The 21,271-nt window shown below is 39.4% G+C and overlaps 1 protein-coding gene across 1 annotated transcript in view; it reads right to left on the bottom strand.

Moving 5' to 3' along the window:
- Positions 1-756: 756 nt before the first annotated feature.
- LOC134215451 (uncharacterized) overlaps positions 757-21,271 on the bottom strand; it is a 33,951-nt gene continuing 13,436 nt past the window's right edge. Inside the window, exon 2 of the mRNA XM_062694640.1 lies at positions 757-2,041. Within this exon, the coding sequence (XP_062550624.1) occupies positions 923-2,041 (1,119 nt within the window). The 3' untranslated portion in view covers positions 757-922. The remainder of the gene's footprint in view (positions 2,042-21,271) is intronic.

The following is a 21,271-nucleotide window of genomic DNA, read 5'->3' as shown; positions in this document are numbered from 1 at the left end:
TTTTAACTTAAAAACTTTATTTGAATAGAAAACCCCGAGACCCCTCGATAGATTGTTTGCAATCGGTATTGGAGGTGTTGGAAGTTGTTGGTTTTTATTTTGTCATGAAGGTCCCTCATTCATTATCCGTGAATAATGTTTTTATCTCCGCAGGATGAATCAATCGATTTACTTCTTTTCTAGTCCTTCAAACTTTGCATTGAAACTTTACTTTGGTTCAATTTCCTGCACTATGGTTAAACATATCAGGAAGCATGTCAAACAACCATCAGATTATGATGACTTGTGTCAGCTTCAGCTGCAAGGTTGTGATCGCATTATCGCGGATAAATCTTCAACCAACTCGCACATTAACATTTTTTTTTGTTTGACATTGACCAGGGAAGGACCGAAATCATTAATGCGTTTCACTGCACCTATTGTTTGTCCTTTGTTTTGCTCTTTAATATGGGAATTATTCGTATGCTTTACTTTAAAATATACGCCAATTAATCTGCGGCTCACGAGTCGCTACTGCGTTGAGATGAAAACATAGGTAGACGATGCGTGGGAGAAAATAACAAAATTGCTGTCTTGGTTGGCGGCCGGTTTGCTGCCAAAAAGGGTTCGTCACTTCAGTCCGATGAGTCTCTTGTTTTGTATTGTTTCTGTGGGAATGCATATTAAAACTGAGTGAACTACCTATAATTTCAAACAACGTTTTTTTGTGGGGTGATAACGAAAACGGAATTTTCTTTCGATATAAAAACTATTCCATTGACGTCATCCGATTTGCTAAATTTATTCGAATTTCATGGCATTCCTTATACATATTTACAAGTTATTCGTTCTTTTTACATTGCAGTTTATTACGTCTTGCGCTTCATCTTTGAACGACTCTATGCAGAGAAAAAAACCCGCACATATTGTTTTGAACATTCCCTTAGAAGTACCGGTTGAGTCGTGGACTGAAGCCTCCGAAAGCTCCACGGCCAACGGCGTTGTCTTGTAGTGCCGGAAGGTACGTGTTCTGAGGTCCACAGTAGGTCTGCGTAACCGCTGGCAGTTGAACGGTGGAGTAGACAGTTTGAGCATCGTGCTGGACCCCGGGCCGGGTCTGGGTAACGGTTTGGGTAACATATTGGATATCACGAAGAGTCATTGTCAGTATGTTGTCAACGGTGTGGGCTTGTCCTGGCAAGGTCACGGTGCTGTAGATTGTTTGGTATACAGGGCCTTGGCCAGGCAATTGAACGGTTTTGTATTCAGTAACGGTTTGATAAACGGGAGTTGGCACGGGTTGGTTGACTGTTGAGTAGATCACTTGTGGGGGTTGGGTTACTGTTTTATAGATGGTTTGTCCTGGTAGGGTTATCGGAGCAGCAGTGATCGTAGTTTGTACGGTTTGAATTACGGGAGATGTAGTGGTGTAATATGATGTGGTGGTAATGTACTGAGCAGGTTGTTGAATAGTGGAATAGATAACTTGGGGCGGAAGGGTCACTGGTGGTGCGAATACAGTTGTGGTATCTCGGATGGTGGACACTACCGGGACGGTTTCGGTTCTTAATAGCGTTGTCGTGCTTATAACTGGTGGTTGTTGTATAGTTTTGGTGATGGTTTGAGCCGGAAGGACTTGAGCTGGTAGTGTAACGGTCGTTGTATCCTTTACTGTTTGGTATACTGGTGTGGCCTGAATTTGAGTCGAAACATACGTAGAAACTATCGGTGGTAGCGTAACTGTTTGGTAGATCGTTTGACCTGGCTGTATTTGGGCGGGAACGGTTAAAGTGTTGGTATGAGTAACGGTTTGATATGCCGCAGCTGTTTCAGTAAATGTTGAGGTGACATAAATTGATGAGTATTGCGTTATAACTCTTTCATCATGTTGAATGCCTCCTGGTAGAGTTTGTGTTTGCACTTTGTAATCCGTGACGGTTTGTGTCACATATACTGTTTGCGCTTCCTGGAAATTACAACTGGGCTTCGGATAGAAATATCCATCGAATTTTTGGGCCTTTGTGACTATAGCCAGAGCCAAAGTTACGAGTATTGCGAAATTCTGAAAGTAAAAAACCAATACAAATCAGGTATGAGTGATTATAGTTCAAATATCTATCGGTACACATATCTATCGAAAAGGCAAATTTTTTGCTCAAACTATATCCAAGGCCAACAACTACCTACGCTCATGGCGTCACTCTCTAAAAGTTTCGGTAAATATAAGCGATATGTAAATTATCGCTCGATTTCATAGGGTAATCATTTGGCGCATCCCGATATAGGGTAACATTTATTTATTATTTGAATGCGATTTTAAATTCCAGGTATTATGAGTTCAAAAAGATCAATAGTAACAAGATTTGATTCTTGATATTACAGTATACAGTTGAACTTTTGATTACTATACCGAACGACAGGCCTCATGTGAACAATCACATTAATATCAGAGGAAGGGCATAGCCATTCATAAAGCGCAATAATCACGTGGAAGGTAAAATATGATTCATTGTTGTCATTCTTCGGTTTGGTCGTTAGCATTCAAAAATGTTTGCCAGTCTATGCTCCTATTTTAGTAACACACCCATTATGCACGCATTTTTTTTTCTTATGTTCCGGAAACCGGTTCACAGCTGTTTGAGCGATGGCAGTCGAATGAAATCGATTATAAACTACTTTGGGTGAATTAGTAACGGTGGCACTATTGGCAGCAGCAGATTTAAGCGACGATAGTTTCCAGTAGTCGGTTTGTTAATCGCGGTTGTCGTTGAGATGATCGGTGATAGATAATTTTCTTAGGATTGGCAGTTAATGGGAAGCGTGCATTACTTCTTGCATTTATATTAGTAGAACTTTTGGGGTCGGAATAATCTACGAAAAATCGAAATAGGTTCAAGACAAAAAAAGGGAGATAATATTTTTTATTTGTGCATAATGAAAACTTCTTTTATTTGGTATTTCCTGGACCAACGTAAATATCGATCAACGTAAATATCGAAAAACAGAGAAAAAAAAAATATATTTGGCTATTTTTTTCATTCTTTTGAGATTTGTTATTCTATATATTGGTTTTTGGAATTCAGTACTGTATTTAGGTTAATATTGCATATATGTGCACATAAAAATTGAAATCGTGTTGATTACAACATATTTTTATTTGTGTGGCCTACTCATAGCTTCTATGTTATCTCATATGTAAGAGAAAATAAATTTTGTGACCTTCTTCAGTATGTTAGCAAAAAGAAGTGAAGAGATTGTGCTCTGTTTCTTTCTTTCGCGAGAGATGAATATATGTTCGGTGAGATAGACATGGGAGCAGTTCTAAACTTCGAAACTTAGTCAAACCTGCCAAAGACACTTGTTGATTGGGTTTAATTACATCTCATATGTACATAGCTGGTGCACAGCAAAATTTTATGAAAAATAGCCACAACGGAATTCATCGTTGGACATAAAACTCGGTTACAGAATCTGTACCAAATCACAATTTTATGTATGGAAAAGGGGTGGTGTATTGCTTAATATTTATTACGATTTGTTACGCAAAATAAAGGGGGTGAGAGTCCTTCGAAATATATAAATAATAATATACATATTAATTTATTGTATCGTGCTTCAAATCTAACAAATCAATTTTTTAACGACTTTTGTTACGAGTTACGCTTAGGGGTGAGGGTAGTTCTGGAAATTGTTACAGATTATTACGAGAGGGTAGGGGTAGAGGTGTGCGCTGGTCCGAAAATCGTCGTCGGCGGCGTTTGTGGTAATTTTGGTCGGCGGCGTTTTCGGCGTCACACCGTTTGCTATTTCAGCCGGCGGCGGCGGCAGCGTGAATCGGCATGGTATTTTTTGCGACCATTTCTTAAAGATATTTTTTTCAATTTTTTTCGGGACATATTCAAAACATTAAGGCGAGAGCATTTTAAATACCACCGAAAAAATCTGATGAAACTCCATTAGAGTGGCCCAGCCTTGTATGGGGAGAAAAAAAGTTGTCGAATTCTACGGGGCACCCGGAATTGTGCCTTTGGGTAACAAAATCAATCTCTGAAAATTTCAGCTCTATCGCTTGTTGCATAAGTTGATTTGAAGTTTGTATGGTGGTACCAGCCAAAATGGTTAGGAAAATACACCTCCGTCACTCTTTCGTTCAGGAAATTGGTTCAATATGCCCGATTGAGCTTAGAATTGCAACAAAGGCAGTTGATATGTTAAAGATCAATTCTACAGAACATTATACGATGATTAAATGACTTTTTATAAAGCTTCGGATGATTTATTAGGAGTTGGGCTGTGCACTTTGGAATTCATTGATTATCATGAAAAACGTGCCCATGTTATCAAAGATGGCTTAGATATGTGTTGTGGCGCGCGTACTTCTGCATATGTTTGAGCGCGCGCAAAACCACACATCGCAGGCATCTTTGATATCATGCGTATGTTTTTCATGACAATCAATGAATTCCAAAGTGCGCAACCTAACCCCTAATAGATCAGCCAAATACTATAGAAAAGTTCATTTAATTATCGTATAATGTTCTGTGGAATTGATCTTTAACATATCAACTGCCTTTGTTGCAATTCTGAGCTCAATCGGGCATACTAAACCAATTTCCTGAACGAAAGAGTGACGGAGGTGTATTTTCCTATGCATTTTGGCTGAAACCACCATACAAACTTCAAATCAAATGGCGCAGCTTATGCAACAAGCGATTGAGCTGAAATTTTCAGAGATTGATTCTCTTACCCAAAGGCACAATCCTGGGGGGTGCCCCGTAGAATTTGACAGAAGCTCTTTTGAATTTCAAAGTCATATTGTTTGGAATATATTACGCGGAAAATTTTTCGGAGATAACATGAGAAATTATTTAGTTTTTTTACGGGGAATTGTTTGAAATTTCTTCAGAAAATCGTTCAGAATATTCACGTGAAGATCCTCGAAATATCTATTGAGTATTATACATAAATTTACCCATAAAATTCTTTGAAATATCCGCAAGAATCTTTTCAGAGTTTTCACGGCAACCTCTCTGGAGTTTTTTAGAGAAATTCTCCGAAATTTCCACGAATTTTTTTAAAGTTTTCACAGGAAATTGTTCAAATGTAGATTGCAGCATAACATTCTCTGGATTTCAACGAAAAATGGTTCAAAATTTCCATAGAAAATTATACAGAACTTGAACGCGATTTTGTTTTTAAATTATATGGAAAATTCTTCGGAGTTTCCACGGCAATTTTTTGAAGTTTCCACTAAAACTCTTAAGAATTTCTAAGTATTTTTTTATTTTCACGAAAAACTTTTCGGTATGCGCCTAAGTCCCAAAATTTTATTCCTACGTTTGAGTTTCCATTCCACGCCGAGCATTTAGTGCCAGGCTCAGCGACAAGGGGATAGTTTTTTTGTAACCCTGATTTTTGACAATTACCGTCGACTGGTTGTGTGAGTGCACATTTGCCAATAAAATAGAGCTTTTAGCTGGAATTTTTATTGACAAATGCATGTTTTGAAAGAATTACTTATATATATATGGGAATAACATGTACAAATGGGCTTTCGGGGAAGCAGCCGCTGAAGACAAGTGTCAATGTTTTCAACGACGAAACGAAAAGTCTCAAAAACAAAAGCAATATTTAAACGGAAAATTTTAAAGGAATTTCTGTGGATTGTCTATAATAAGTTCTTCGGCAATTCCACTGGAAATTGTTAAAAGGGAAAAGGGTCGTCAAGCCGAATAAGTAATCTGGCCGAAAATGCCGTTCGGATGGAATGTTCAGCATTTTCGAGAAAATTACCTATTTGTTCAAACGAATCTATTAACCAAAAGACCAGTTTGGCCGAACGACATTTCGGCCTTATGTCCATTTCGGCTAAACGACGGCCATATAATAAATTTGGCAAAAGTCATTCGGCTGAAAGATATTTGTTCGAATGCCGGACAGCAACCCTACAAAGCTGGCGGTTACTTCCGACTGGTTCAAGAAGAATTGAAGGACATCTATCTAGGTGGATTAATCAGGGTTTTTGGTGATATTTTTGTATTCTTATATGGATTCTTTTGAAATTTCTTAACTAAAAACTTCAAATCAAGATTTCTCGAGATTTCTCCTAGGGATTTTTTTAAAAATTGGTCCAGAGGCGCAGAATTACCACATGAATCGAACCCTGTACTTGGTTTTGATGGACATTTTTATTTTATAATAACGGTCTACCGGGGCACCGTGGGTTGGCCATCACAGTTTGTATATGTTACTGGGCACGCATGGTGTGGAGAACGAGTTTGATCGTGTTCATGCTCGGTTCTTAGACACTTCATACGATCCGGTATTCTTGTGCGTATTGTGGTATTTGTGCGGTCGAGAAGTAAGCAATTGGTGCGCGTTTGGTCATATTTCTGCTATGTATGCAGGTAGTTGGTTCTTTTTCTGCCGTAATCTGAAAAAGTGACGTATACGCCATTTTCCAAAAATGGTGTTAACGAGTAGTACGCATCTAGCTCTATAGCAGAAAAATGGCAAACATGCATGTTGTAAATTGGCTGTTACGTCACTTTCTCAGATTACGGCAGTCTTGCTTTGTGTGGACAAACTGGTACTGTCCAGAGTCTCTTAATTCTCGTGTATAGGGCACTGCACGGACAAATCTCTTTCTCTTTCGTTCTTCATGAAATTTGACGTTTACTGGCCTTGTTTTTACCCTTCTTACACCCTAAGAAGGGTATAAAGATCGCTTGAAAAACCGACTTTTTATCCGAGGCTCGGAGACCCAAGTCGTATATACCAATCAACTCAGCTCGACGAACTGAGCACATGTACGTATGTGTGTGTGTGCGTGTGTGCGTGTGTGCGTATGTGTGTGCGTTACAAAAATCTCACATCAAGATCTCAGCCGTCCGTGGACCGATTTGTACGATTTTAACACTAAACGAAAGCTATGACTTTGTCATTGTACGAGTTCAATTTTTTTTGCAATCGGACATTTGGTTCCAGAGATATGTGAGAAATACGAACATGAAGTGCATTTTCAGAAAACTAACATAATAATGTCACATGAATATCTCAGCCGTCTGTAAACCAATTTGCATGATTTTATCTTTAAACGAAAGCTATGACTTTGCCATTGAACCCATTGTATTTTGTTTTTGCAATTAGACATTGGGTTCCGGAGATATCTCTGAAATACGAACATAAAGCATTAGACGTATCAACTTCACACATTGGTAAAATATGTCCCAACAAGATCTCAATCGTCCTTGGACCGATTTGTGCGATTTTATCTTTAAACGAAAGCTATGTTTTTGTCATTGGACTCATTAATTTTTTCTGCAATCGGAAATTCGGTTTCAGAGATATCTGTGAAATACGAATATGAGACATATTTTCAGACTACTAATGAAAAATTGTCACACCAATATCTCAGCCGTCTATGACCCGATTTGAACTCTTTCGGGCTTAAACAGAAGCTGTAATATTGCCATTTAAGGCGGCAAATCAAATCTGCAGCCTTTTTGTATTTTTTAAAAATTGTTAAATTTTTAGAAATATCCCTTTTTACCCTTCTTACACCCTAAGAAGGGTATAAAGATCGCTTGAAAAACCGACTTTTTATCCGAGGCTCGGAGACCCAAGTCGTATATACCAATCAACTCAGCTCGACGAACTGAGCACATGTATGTATGTGTGTGTGTGTGCGTGTGTGCTTGTGTGCGTATGTGTGTGCGTTACAAAAATCTCACATCAAGATCTCAGCCGTCCGTGGACCGATTTGTACGATTTTAACACTAAACGAAAGCTATGACTTTGTCATTGTACGAGTTCATTTTTTTTTTGCAATCGGACATTTGGTTCCAGAGTTATGTGAGAAATACGAACATGAAGTGCATTTTCAGAAAACTAACATAATAATGTCACATGAATATCTCAGCCGTCTGTAAACCAATTTGCATGATTTTATCTTTAAACGAAAGCTATGACTTTGCCATTGAACCCATTGTATTTTGTTTTTGCAATTAGACATTGGGTTCCGGAGATATCTCTGAAATACGAACATAAAGCATTAGACGTATCAACTTCACACATTGGTAAAATATGTCCCAACAAGATCTCAATCGTCCTTGGACCGATTTGTGCGATTTTATCTTTAAACGAAAGCTATGTTTTGTCATTGGACTCACTAATTTTTTCTGCAATCGGAAATTCGGTTTCAGAGATATCTGTGAAATACGAATATGAGACATATTTTCAGACTACTAATGAAAAATTGTCACACCAATATCTCAGCCGTCTATGACCCGATTTGAACTCTTTCGGGCTTAAACAGAAGCTGTAATATTGCCATTTATGGCGGCAAATCAAATCTGCAGCCTTTTTGTATTTTTTAAAAATTGTTAAATTTTCAGAAATATCCCTTTATTATTTTGAAATCGTTAAAAGCATGATAATATCAGTTATTTTACATTCAATTGAAGGTCATATGCATAGAAATTGTAATATGCACTGGGCACACACAACCATTCAAAAGTGTAAGAAGGGTTGCGTTCACTGTAGGTGGATTAAGTCGGGTTTTTAATTTTCTTTGCAGTGATAAAGATACAAAGCAGTCCGTGCAGTGCCCTATACATGAATGAGACAGTGTACCATAAGCTGCAAATGCTCACGTAGTAACGATTCAGTGCGACAAGCGAAGCTAGCGCGCATAAAATAACTGAGTGAGAGCAAGATGAATACACAGCTAGGTGTTGCAGTCTGCCCAATTTATGGACGAGAAGAGGGCGGGGGTGAAAAATTCATTTTCGGTGCAAAACATAAACAAACCGGCTGGCTCTCCCATACTAAAATCCAAGATGGCTGAATCGTGAATTTGGCAGATTGGAACACCTAATGGTGTATTCATCTTGAGTGAGAGTGTCTCAATGTGCGTCTCATGCGCTGGAAATCCATAGCTGGCGTTACTTAGGCGACGATATTATTCAATGGAAATTTCCCGCCCAAGTTGTTTTAGGTACGCACCTCCGCTGTTGTTTGCAAAGGTTTGCCATGGCGCATTAGCTGATCGCATTGAGATGTCTCAAATCGACTCACCAATGTTAATGTGAGGTACAAAAGTTTCGTGAGACTCGCGTGCGCTAAATTTTATGTGCGCGCTGCAGTCGTTGCGCAATCTCATCCTTTTTTGTACGCGTGCATGATGTCTGGTACTGTCACATCACTTATCAGAGAGAATTCAGATCCAACGAGTCCAGCTACTACTTTTGTGGTGGCCGATCAATGAAAGAATGTGCAGGTTGAGAATCAAAGGCCGGTTCTTCAACTTCAGCATAATCAACGTCCATAGCCCACACTCCGGAAGCACTGATGATGATAAGGACGCATTCTACGCGCAGCTGGAACGTGAGTACGATAGCTGCCCAAGCCACGACGTCAAAATCATCATAGGAGATTTGAACGCTCAGGTTGGCCAAGAGGAGGAGTTTAGACCGACTATTGGAAAGTTCAGCGCTCACCGGCTGACGAACGAAAACGGCCTACGACTAATTGATTTCGCCGCCTCCAAGAATATGGCCATTCGTAGCACCTACTTCCAACACAGCCTCCCGTATCGGTACACCTGGAGATCACCACTGCAGACAGAATCACAAATCGACCACGTTCTGATTGATGGACGGCACTTCTCCGACATTATCGACGTCAGGACATATCGTGGCGCTAACATCGACTCTGACCACTATCTGGTGATGGTTAAACTGCGCCCAAAACTATCCGTCATCAATAATGTTCGGTACCGACGACCGCCGCGGTACGACCTAGAGCGACTGAAGCAACCTGATGTCGCCACTGCATACGCGCAGCATCTCGAGGCAGCGTTGCCGGAAGAGGGTGAGCTCGATGGGGCCCCTCTTGAGGACTGCTGGAGTACAGTTAAAGCAGCCATTAACGACGCAGCGGAGAACAACGTCGGGTATATGGGTAGAAGTCGACGGAACGATTGGTTCGACGAAGAGTGCAGACAGATTCTGGAGGAGAAGGACGCAGCGCGGGCGGTCGCGCTGCAGCAAGGTACCCGGCAGAACGTGGAACGTTATAGACGGAAGCGGAGACAGCAGACCCGCCTTTTTCAGGAGAAGAAACGCCGCCTGGAAGAAGCGGAGTGCGAGGAGATGGAACAGCTGTGCCGTTCTCAAGATACACGCAAGTTCTATCAGAAGCTCAACGCATCCCGCAAAGGCTTCGTGCCGCGAGCCGAAATGTGCCGGGATAAGGATGGGAGCATCTTGACGGACGAACGTGTGGTGATCGAAAGGTGGAAGCAGCACTACGAGGAACATCTGAATGGCGCTGAGAGTACAGGCAGTGAAAGTCAAGGCAGCGGAGGAGATGACTACGTCAGTTCAGCGGACGATGGAAGCCAACCAGCCCCCACCTTGAGGGAAGTTAAGGATGCCATTAAACAGCTAAAGACCAATAAAGCAGCTGGTAAGGATGGTATTGGAGCTGAGCTCATCAAGATGGGCCCGGAAAAGCTGGCCACTTGCCTGCACAAACTGATAGTCAGAATCTGGGAAACCGAACAGCTACCGGAGGAGTGGAAGGAAGGGGTTATATGCCCCATCTACAAGAAAGGCGACAAACTGGAGTGTGAGAACTTTCGAGTGATCACCATCCTTAATGCCGCCTACAAAGTGATATCCCAGATCATCTTCCGTTATCTGTCAACAAAAGTGAATGTGTTCGTGGAAAGTTATCAAGCCAGCTTCGTTGACGGTCGCTCGACAGCGGACCAAGTCTTTACTGTACAACAAATCCTCCAAAACTGCCGTGAATACCAGGTCCCAACGCACCATCTGTTCGTTGATTTCAAGGCGGCATACGACAATATAGACCGCGTAGAGCTTTGGAAAATTATGGACGAGAACAGTTTCCCTGGGAAGCTTACCAGACTGATCAAAGCAACGGTGGATGGTGTGCAAAACTGTGTGAAGATTTCGGGCGAACACTCCAGTTCGTTCGAATCGCGCCGGGGACTAAGACAAGGTGATGGACTTTCGTGCCTGTTGTTCAACATTGCGCTAGAAGGTGTCATGCGGAGAGCCGGGTGTAACAGCCGAGGTACGATTTTCAACAGATCCAGTCAATTTATTTGTTTCGCGGATGACATGGACATTGTCGGCCGAACATTTGCAAAGGTGGCAGAACTGTACACCCGCCTGAAACGTGAAGCAACAAAAGTTGGACTGGTGGTGAATGCGTCAAAGACAAAGTACATGCTTGTGGGCGGAACCGAGCGCGACAGGGCCCGCCTGGGAAGCAGTGTTACGATAGACGGGGATACCTTCGAGGTGGTCGAGGAATTCGTCTACCTCGGATCCTTGCTAACGGCTGACAACAACGTTAGTCGTGAAATACGAAGGCGCATCATCTGTGGAAGTCGGGCCTACTACGGGCTCCAGAAGAAACTGCGGTCGAAAAAGATTCGCCACCGCACCAAATGTGTCATGTACAAGACGTTAATAAGACCGGTTATCCTCTACGGACATGAAACATGGACAATGCTCGAGGAGGACTTGCAAGCACTCGGAGTATTCGAGAGACGGGTGCTTAGGACCATCTTTGGCGGTGTGCAAGAAGACGGTGTGTGGCGGCGAAGAATGAACCATGAGCTCGCCCAACTCTACGGCGAACCCAGTATCCAGAAGGTAGCTAAAGCCGGAAGGGTACGATGGGCAGGACATGTTGCAAGAATGCCGGACAGCAACCCTGCAAAGATGGTGTTCGCTTCCGATCCGGCAGGTACGCGACGGCGTGGAGCGCAGCGAGCGAGATGGGCAGACCAGGTGCAGAACGACTTGGCGAGCGTGGGGCGTATCCGAGGATGGAGAGATGCGGCCTCGAACCGTGCATTGTGGCGTCAAATTGTTGATTCAGTGTTATCTGTTTAGATGTTAACTAAATAAATGAAATGAAATGAGTCCAGCTACTGACTGGTAATCCTTCCTGTGATTCTTATGGTGACGCAGAGGTAAACACGGTCTTCTATTAGCAAAAATCACCTACTAATAAGCCTTCCCTCTTCCTAACTGACTACAAGGACGTAGCTGGCGCCGTTATTGATCATTTGAAATTTGAGTCAGTGAAACTTGTACACTAAGAATGCTTGAGCGATCCCAGTCAATCATTCAGTTGACCACGGAGAAGCAACCATAGATAAAGCCTGTTCATGTTAAATTTCGGACACCCATCATCCCATGCGATTTTTTAAAATTTTCACAAACCACTGACGAGATCAAGTTAGGGGAACTGGGGGTAGGACGCCCACGTTAAAGAAAATGCCATTTTTATCAATGAAAACCACCATTTCAGCCAGTTTTCATCAGCGCATACTGAAGAACAGCGTATCTGCGACTGACTACCGATAACAGATATCTAATTGTCCATTTTATTGCACAGAAATTTGATTTTTAAAAAGCACCTGAAAAAAATGATTTTGAAACCATGCGGGGTGAGATGCGCCAGTGGATGGGTTAAAACGGGCGTCCTACCCCCAGTTCCCCTACTGATTTTCATTTTAATTGCCTACATTAAGGCAATTAACCGAATGTTTCAGCTGTTTCGGTCATACGAAATGAGCATGGGCGTAATGCCCCACACCGACCTCAGAAGTTTGAAGGCCCATAAAATCGTTTTAAAACCATTTTTGACGACGATTTCGTGTGGAACATAAAGAACAGAGAAAAGAAATATAAAGAACAGAGAAAAATCATGAAATATATGTATCCAATGGCAATATTTTTCATTGCTTTATCGTATAGACTATTGAAAATAATCAAAATGGGGATATTTAACCTTATTCAGGGGTGGCGCGTTTTAACCCCTATGGGCGTGCTACCCCGACTTCCCCTACACGACAGTTGAATCTCTCCGCTTTATGTTATTCTTTCAGCGGGTTTTCCTTCTTGTCCAAAGAGATAAAATGGCTACAAATCAGTTGGACATTGTCTCAGTGTCCGAAATTTAACGTGGACAGGCTTTATGTGTAGTAAATCAGCTAAACTGGCAAAAGGTTCAACCGAAAAAATGCAAAAATGTTCGGTCAAGATGGGCAGAACAGTCCTTCTCCGTTCAAGTTTTAACGGCCAAGTGGTTTGCTCAATCATATGACATACTCGGCCAAACTACTTTCGGCCTTTGGCCTTCGGTTTCTGCTTTCTGCAAAACAGTCCTCCGTCTCCTTTGTTAACGAGGAGTTCTTCAAGTTTCAACGTTTTTACGCTTTGGGGTCGTTCAAAAATGATGTCACAGGTTTTAGGGGGGAGGGGGTCTAAGATTTTGTGACAGTACATGTACTAGGCATACAAAAAAGCGTGACAGAAGGGGGGAGGGGGTCTAGAAATCCCATATAGTAGTGGACGTCATATTTGAATCGCCCCTTTACGAAATTTTAACGGAAAGTTCTATGGGGTTTTCGAAGAAATCATTAGCATTTCATTTGCAAAAAAAATCTCTGGAGTTTCAACTTATGAATCTAGAAGATGGGTTCCTTACCCCATTCCCGGCCTAACTTGCGTACGACTGCATTATTTAGTTGATATTTATGACAGGAAGTATCATTTCCTGAATTTTGTGGGCTGTATAATACTGCATTGAGGTTTGCTTAAAAATAGCTATTCGTGCTAAATATCGTTCAAAAAAGCTTTTTTTTTAAAGATTTTACTAATTCCAGTATACTGTAAATACCACGAAGACATAAACATTTTTTTAATGACAACGCTGCATTTTCAATAGAGGTGTGCTCCGGTCAGGGTATCGTCGGCGATGTTCGTCGCTGTTAGATTGGCAGAGGCGTTTCCGGAGGAATGCCGAAGCATTTTTGATTGTCGGCTACGTGAATTGGCGAGGGAATTTTTAACCTTTGTTACGTTTTTTTTTTCAATTGTTGTATCAAACAATTGAAGGTCAAGATAAATTGGGTTTTTCACTTACCCCATTTCCTTGGGGTAAATGGAAAAATAACTCCTAAATTTCAAATCTATTTTTATAAATTTTAAGCGACTAAAATGGTATGAATTACCGCACAGTTGGTGCAAAATGGACTGTTTTTGAGAGCCCATAATGATTGAATGCATTTAGATCATTTAAACTGCTTTTACAATAAGTTGAACATGAACTATCAATTTTTCCTTTTCCACTTCCCCCAGTGTACCGTAAACAAATGAGCGCTACACATACACGAACGAAAAAAAAATACATTCTCAGTAGTAGTCCAAGTCTGCTACTTAAAATAATACAATAATATAGTGGAAAATGTTGAAGTAAATATAATCATAGATTCAGCATCAACCTTCTGAATTACGCGATTTATTCATGTTGCTTTAACGTCAAGATTATCATGTATATAAACCTAAAATGTTTTGTGTGAATGAAAATAAACGCAATTTTATAATATGTGGCATTGCATAGTTTTGACTTTTCCGATGTAAAAATAAAGGCCGGCGGCGGGATGACAAATTCTATAAGCGATGATCACTTCTCATTTCAAAAGCAAATCGCCTACAATTTATTCGATCATACAGATTTTTCCTAATAATTCCTATGACCATTTATTCTCCAAAGAAATGCTAAAGATATGTGCTAAATTAATTTCTGAATTAAGAAACAGTTAATACGATTTATGAAGTGAAGAAATGTAGTTGGGTCTCCAGTTAGCTTTGCGAGTAAAGGCGTAGGAATGCCAATCCGGAGGTGGCGAGTTCTATTCTCGGTCCCGTCTAGGATATTTTCGAGTGGGCAACATTCTCGACTGCCTGGGCATAGTGTATCCATTGTACTTGCCACACAAGATACATACTCATGCAATGGAGGGCATATGTAGAAAACTTTCAATTAATAACTGAGGAAATGCTAATAGAAGTTGAAAAGCAGGACATGTTCCAGTTGGTATGTAGAGCCATAGAAAAAGAAGAAGAAGTAGTTCTTACTAGAAAACTTATACCAAAAATAGATCGAGTTTTTTTTCAATTGGCGCTTGGTTCGGCTCATTAGAACCCGACGATATTTCAAGTGTACCGCCTATACTCGACTTTGGCAACGACCAAGTAGCACAAAACTTCTCAATAACACACCAATACACTGATGTCGTATTTTACGCGGTTTATTTTCGGTTATTTATGGCCTTTCAGTTTATTGAAACATCGAGTGTCCCTCACGAAAAAATCCACATAAATTGAAGAAAAACCAGGAGGTAGGACAACTGTTCAGGTTTTCCATTTCACTGAACATATATTCATCTCTTCGCGAAACAAAGAAATACCACACAAATTTCCACACTTCTGTTTTGATAATCACAAAAATAGGAAGCAAATCAAATTCTGTTCCATTGCTCTGTTTTTCGTAGAATGAACATTGGAACTATGGGGTGAAGTCCAGGAGCAGTAAACATATTCAAAAAGCTATGGCAATTGAGGTAAGCTTACCGGGTAAAAAGTAAACCTAGTGTAGTGGATTCTACTCGTATTCTGCTCAGTGGGCTGCCTACGTTGGCGGTATTCTTTGTCGGCGAACACCGCAAGTGGTTTTCGAAAAGAACAACTAGCGACGAACCAGATGTTTACTCTGCAACAAATTCTGGATGATCTCCGGGAATGAAAATTGCAGACTCATCATCTCTCGTAGGTTGGAATGCAGCGTATGGTTCGGTTAAACGAAACGAGTTGTGGTAGACACTATTTGAACATCGACATCTTGTTCAAGACTTAAAACATCTTATTGTATATGGAAATTTGAGCACACCCGACTTTCTATTGGAGAGCTTTTGATCCTATTTACACTTCGATTCACATGATAATTCAATTAGCTACATTGGGAACTCAAGCTAGTATGGGAAAGTTGATGTCAACGTTTTTGATGAGCCGTCTTATTATTCCATTACCCATATTACCCATTTTCTTGCACAAGTTTTGATCAATTGATCACAAATCGTGTTTGTTATCCTTCCACCCTATACCTAAGGACATTCAACAACAAATGCATGAATTTATTTCCGTTTTTATTCTACGAACAAAAATATCACAAGTCAGTCAAAAAGTGCGGTTTCGCTGAACCCCAACCATTTGATGTTTCTATAGAAAATAAATAAAAAAGAATTATCAAATTTGACAGTGAATCCATCAGCCAAAATTTATTTAAGATAGCATTGTATACCTAGAAAATTAGTTTAGAAAATAAGTTGATAATCTTTTTAAATTCTTACCGGAGGAAAACGGAATTAAGGAGAGTTGGGGATTGATTTTAAAGGGTATCCACAGTTAAATTGCATTGATTTGAACCATGAAATTTTCAGGGACTGAAATATAATATATTAGCTTCATTTAAGGACAATCACGACAGAATGCCACAATGGCCGTCCTAATCCTCACATCGCGTTTTAAATTGCACAAATGTCAATAGATAAGCGATCAGCAAATCTGAGAATCATCTGTTCGTGCATGCTGGTAAGGAGCAAAGATAAAAAAGTGGTTTTTGGTGTTGCCGGCCGCTTACACTGTGCATATCGAGTTACACAGTGTATATAAAAATATATAAAAAAATCAGTTATATCATCTTAAGGCCCTTTTGGTTTTTCAGTACTCGAAATATCAAAAAGAACGCCCAATCGAAATTAAAATTATTTAATTAAAAAAGTCACAAAACCGACGCCAAAAATTGTCCGTACAGTGTACACCAAAGACTTTGCCAGAAATAGCCGGTATTGGTAATCTGTCCTGATCGTCGATACAGTATGTGATACAAAATTTCCAGAGAACAAAATCATAGAAACTGCTCCCGGAACTGGTCGTAGACCGAAGTTTACTAATAATCACAACCGCATTATTCTCCACAAAATTAGGCAAAATCTCAAGGAAAGTGCTCTTAAGGTGAACTACGACAGAGTTCAAAAAATGGCAGCCAAAATGGCCGTGCTAGCCCTCACGTCACGTTTTTGCTCGCACAAATGTAACTTTTTAGGCAATTAGCACATCTGGAAACTATTTTTTCGTGAGTGAGAAAAGGTGAAAAACTACTTAGGCTTTTGTCTATCTTTTACTTTTCGAGCTAACCTACTTTTTGAATTGGATTTCAACGGGATTCACCGGCGAAAGCATATCACAGTGTACGAACGCCAAAATAAGTCCGCAACAGTCCGGAACCTGGTCCGGAACGATATCGGATATCATAGTCGTTAAAGGATATCGTGGTCGCAATTCGCTGAAAAAGTTCATATTTGCCAACAGTGTTGTCCTACACTCGGGGCAAAAAATTCTCTAATAGAGTAAGACACCCAGAAATCGCCCTCCCCCCAGTTTTCGCCCACCTATTTTAAAATCTTCATTTCTCGAAAACTAGTTGTTGGAAACAGTTAAAGTTCAGGTTTTTTCATGATTGATTGATGCTTGTATGGAAAACCCTTAACTGTAACTGTTTTCAACAACTAGTTTACGAGAAATGAAGATTTTAAAATGGGTGGGCGAAAACTGGGGGGAGGGCAATTTCTGGGTGTCTTACCCTACTCTATCTAAACGATTTTATAGTCTTAACTAAGTAAGCGCGCAGAGTGTATTTCCAGCGCGCGCGCTCCTGCGGCTTTGGCGTGCATTTTTTTTGACAGTTTGACATGAAATTTAGAAAATTCAAACATCCTTCGCGCCATTCAATTGGGTAATTGATCCAATTATTAATGTTTTCCCGGTGTTGAACTTAGTCTGTAGATTAAAAAAAACACCTTAATAAAGATAAAAAAAAAAAATTAATGTTTTCAAAACAACGGTCCAAAACATTCTTCTAATCATGTCAAAGAGTGACTATCATACAGATACAATGGGTCGTATGAATAAAAAGTAGCAAAACTCAGCGCTTGTAGTATCTACTCAAAAATAAAGTCCACAGAGAAAACTACATGTTTGATATGAATAAAAATATTTTCGAACTTATGGCATATGCTACATTCGAACATAGCCTTTACTACAGTTTACTACCATTTACTACACGGAGAAACGTCAAAACAAAATAGACCCCATGATGACGATGATGATTTCATCATTTTTTTGCGGCTAATCAACAAAAGACATGTCTGTTTTGTTTGTTTACCCTAAATTGAACTTCTAATTTCAAGAACAAAGCCGATTCGCTTCGATTCTGATGAATAATCTGCATTTGGAACATGAGTAGCAACGTCTTGAGCAGACTACAAGAAATCAGTAGTAAACTCTTGTTTTATTCATACCGAATCAGTTGTTTGTAGTATGTTCGAAATGTGTAGTGTAGTAAAGTCTCTTTTATTCATACGAACATGTTCCACAAGTGACGTTTACTACTGAAAATGTAGTAAAGTTGAACTTACTACTTTTTATTCATACGACCCAATGTCAAATCAACGCTCCCGCATCCCCAGACCTCAACCCAATTGAAAATCTGTGGGATCCTTGAACAGAAAATTCGAGATCACACGATACAAACCAATAGAAGAAGGTTTTCATGGAAAAATGAATCTCCCCGGAAACAATCCAAAAACTGACAAAATTGATTGATTTTGTATCTTTTTTCTGTTATCTTCTTCTTCTATATACATTAAAATGAATTTCTGTCTGTCTGACCCTTATAGGCTCAGAAAATACTAAACCGATCGGCGTGAAAATGTGTATATAGACGATTTTGGGGCCGCACAGATAGAAAAATTTGTTGAAATTTACACGAAAGTAATGCACATAAAGGAAATGCCAAAAAAAGCGTAAATTTAAACGATATTATCACCGGAATGTATGCAATTTGTATTGCATTATGTCACTTTTTATACGAATAAGTGTCATAATGCTATGTAAATTGTATACATTTAGGGCGAACTTGTTGGAAAAGATCCACGTACTCCCAAAATAGTGTAATTTTCCACGTCTTTATTATCTACGTGCTGATTACTTTTCATTATTTTTTTCTGTGCACAGATAGAAAAAGTTGTTGAAATTTACACGAAAGTAATGCACATAAAGGGAATGCCAAAAAAAGCGTAAATTTAAACGATGTTACCTGGATGTATGCAATTTGTATTGCATTATGTCACTTTTTATACGAATAGAGTAGAGTGGGGCAAGAGCAGAGCATTAGTGATTAATCATAGATTTAATCATGATTAATGTATAAAGGGGTTATTTAATCATTATTCATTAATCGTAATCATACAAAAAATATGATTTAATCAATAATCACTAATCGTTAATCATAGAACTTTACATTTAATCATTAATCACTAATCATATTCATAATTATTTTAAGTTTATTCATTAATCATCAATTTTTATCATTGCATACATCGCTTTTGTTCATTAATCTTTAATCATAATCATTTAATTTTCATACCTTTCAATAACCCAATTTGGTAAAAATGTTACTTGATAATTTATCAATATGCAAACCATTCAATTTGATTATTCATAATCATTAATCATTAATCATACCGATCTTTAATCATTAATCATACACATATTGTGTCAGCATTTAATCACGATTGGTAATCATTAATCATACTCCAAACGTTTTATTCATTAATCGTAATCGTTAATCATTGTCAGAACATAATTTAATCGTTAATCATAATCATTAATCATTGTCAAAAATGATTAAATCATTAATCATAATCTTTAATCATAGAGTTGAATTATTTAATCATAACAAATTTAATCATTCATTGAAAGCGTTATTCATTAACGCTCTGGGCAAGAGTACGCACTTAGTTTTTTATCGATCATGTGGCCTTTATGAAGCAAGCTTCTGCATTTCAAATCAATGTCGACGATTTGTATAATCTTCCTGGTGTCAGGCCATTTGGCCGAATGCCGTTTGGCCGAACGCCATTTGGCCGAATGCCGTTTGGCCGAACGGGTCATTTGGCCGAATGCCGTTTGGCCGAATAGTTAATAAAAATTGACCTCAAATTGCGAGTAGCGAAGAGTGAGAAATGAAAAGTGAGTAATGAGAAGTAAGAAGTGAGAAGTAAATTGTTAAAAGTGGGAAGATAAAAGTGATCAGAGAACTAATTCCTTCTTCTTCTTTCTCCTTCTTCTTTCTCCTTCTCCCTTCTCCTTCTTCCTTCTTCCGTCTTTCTTTTTCTTTATTTCTTTTTTCTTTTTCCTTCCATTTTCTTTCTTCCTTCTTCATTCCGCTCTCTTTCTTCTTTCTTCTTCCTTCTTTCTAATTCCTTCTTCCTTCCCCCTTCTTCCTTTTTTCTTCTTCTTTTTTCCTTCCCCCTTCTTCTTTATTCCTTGTTCCTTCTTTCTTCTTCGTTCTTCCTTTTTCCTTCTTCCTTCTCCTTCTTTCTTCTCTTTCTTCCTTCTTTCTTCTTGCTTCTTTCTTCTTCCTTGTTCCTTCTTCCTTCTTCTTTGTTCCTTCATCATTCTTCCTTCATCATTCTTTCTTCTTCCTTCTTCTTTCTTCCTTCATTATTCTTCCTTCATCATTCTTTCTTCTTCCTTCTTCCTTCTTCCTCCTTCCTTCTTCCTTCTTCCTTCTTGCTTCTTCCTTCTTCCTTCTTCCTTCTTCTTTCTTCTTTCTTCCTTCTTCTTCTTCCTTCTTTCTTCTTCTTTCTTCCTTCTACCTTCTTCCTTCTTCCTTCTTCCCTCTTCCTTCTTCATTCTTCCTTCTTCCTTCTTTCTTCTTCCTTCTTCCTTCTTCCTTCTTTTTTCTTCCTTCTTTCTTCTTCCTTCTTTCTTCTTCCTTCTTCCTTCTTCCTTCTTCCTTCCTCCTTCCTCCTTCTTCCTTCTTCCTTCTTCCTTCTTCCTTCTTCCTTCTTCCTTCTTCCTTCTTCCTTCTTCCTTCTTCCTTCTTCCTTCTTTCTTCTTGCTTCTTCTTTCTTCCTTCTTCCTTCTTCCTTGTTTCTTCTTTCTTCTTCCTTCTTCTTTCTTCCTTCATCCTTCTTCCTTCTTCTTTCTTCCTTCTTCCTTCCTACTTATTCCTTCTTCTTTCTTCCTTCTTCCTTCTTCCTTCTTCCTTCCTCCTTCTTCCTTATTCCTTCTTCCTTCTTCCTTCTTCCTTCTTCCTTCTTCCTTCTTCCTTCTTCCTTCTTCCTTCTTCCTTCTTTCTTCTTTCTTCTTCCTTCTTCCTTCTTCCTTCTTCCTTCTTCCTTCTTCCTTCTTCCTTCTTTCTTCTTTTTTCTTCCTTCTTTCTTTCTTTCTTCTTCCTTCTTTCTTCCCTCTTCCTTCTTTTTTCTTCCTTCTTCCTTCTTTCTTCTTTTTTCTTCCTTTTTACTTCTTCCTTCTTCCTTCTTTCTTCTTTATTC

The sequence above is a fragment of the Armigeres subalbatus genome, chromosome 2, assembly GCF_024139115.2.
Source record: "Armigeres subalbatus isolate Guangzhou_Male chromosome 2, GZ_Asu_2, whole genome shotgun sequence".
NCBI classification, from domain to species: Eukaryota; Metazoa; Arthropoda; class Insecta; order Diptera; family Culicidae; genus Armigeres; species Armigeres subalbatus.
This window is presented reverse-complemented; position numbering and strand designations above follow the sequence as displayed.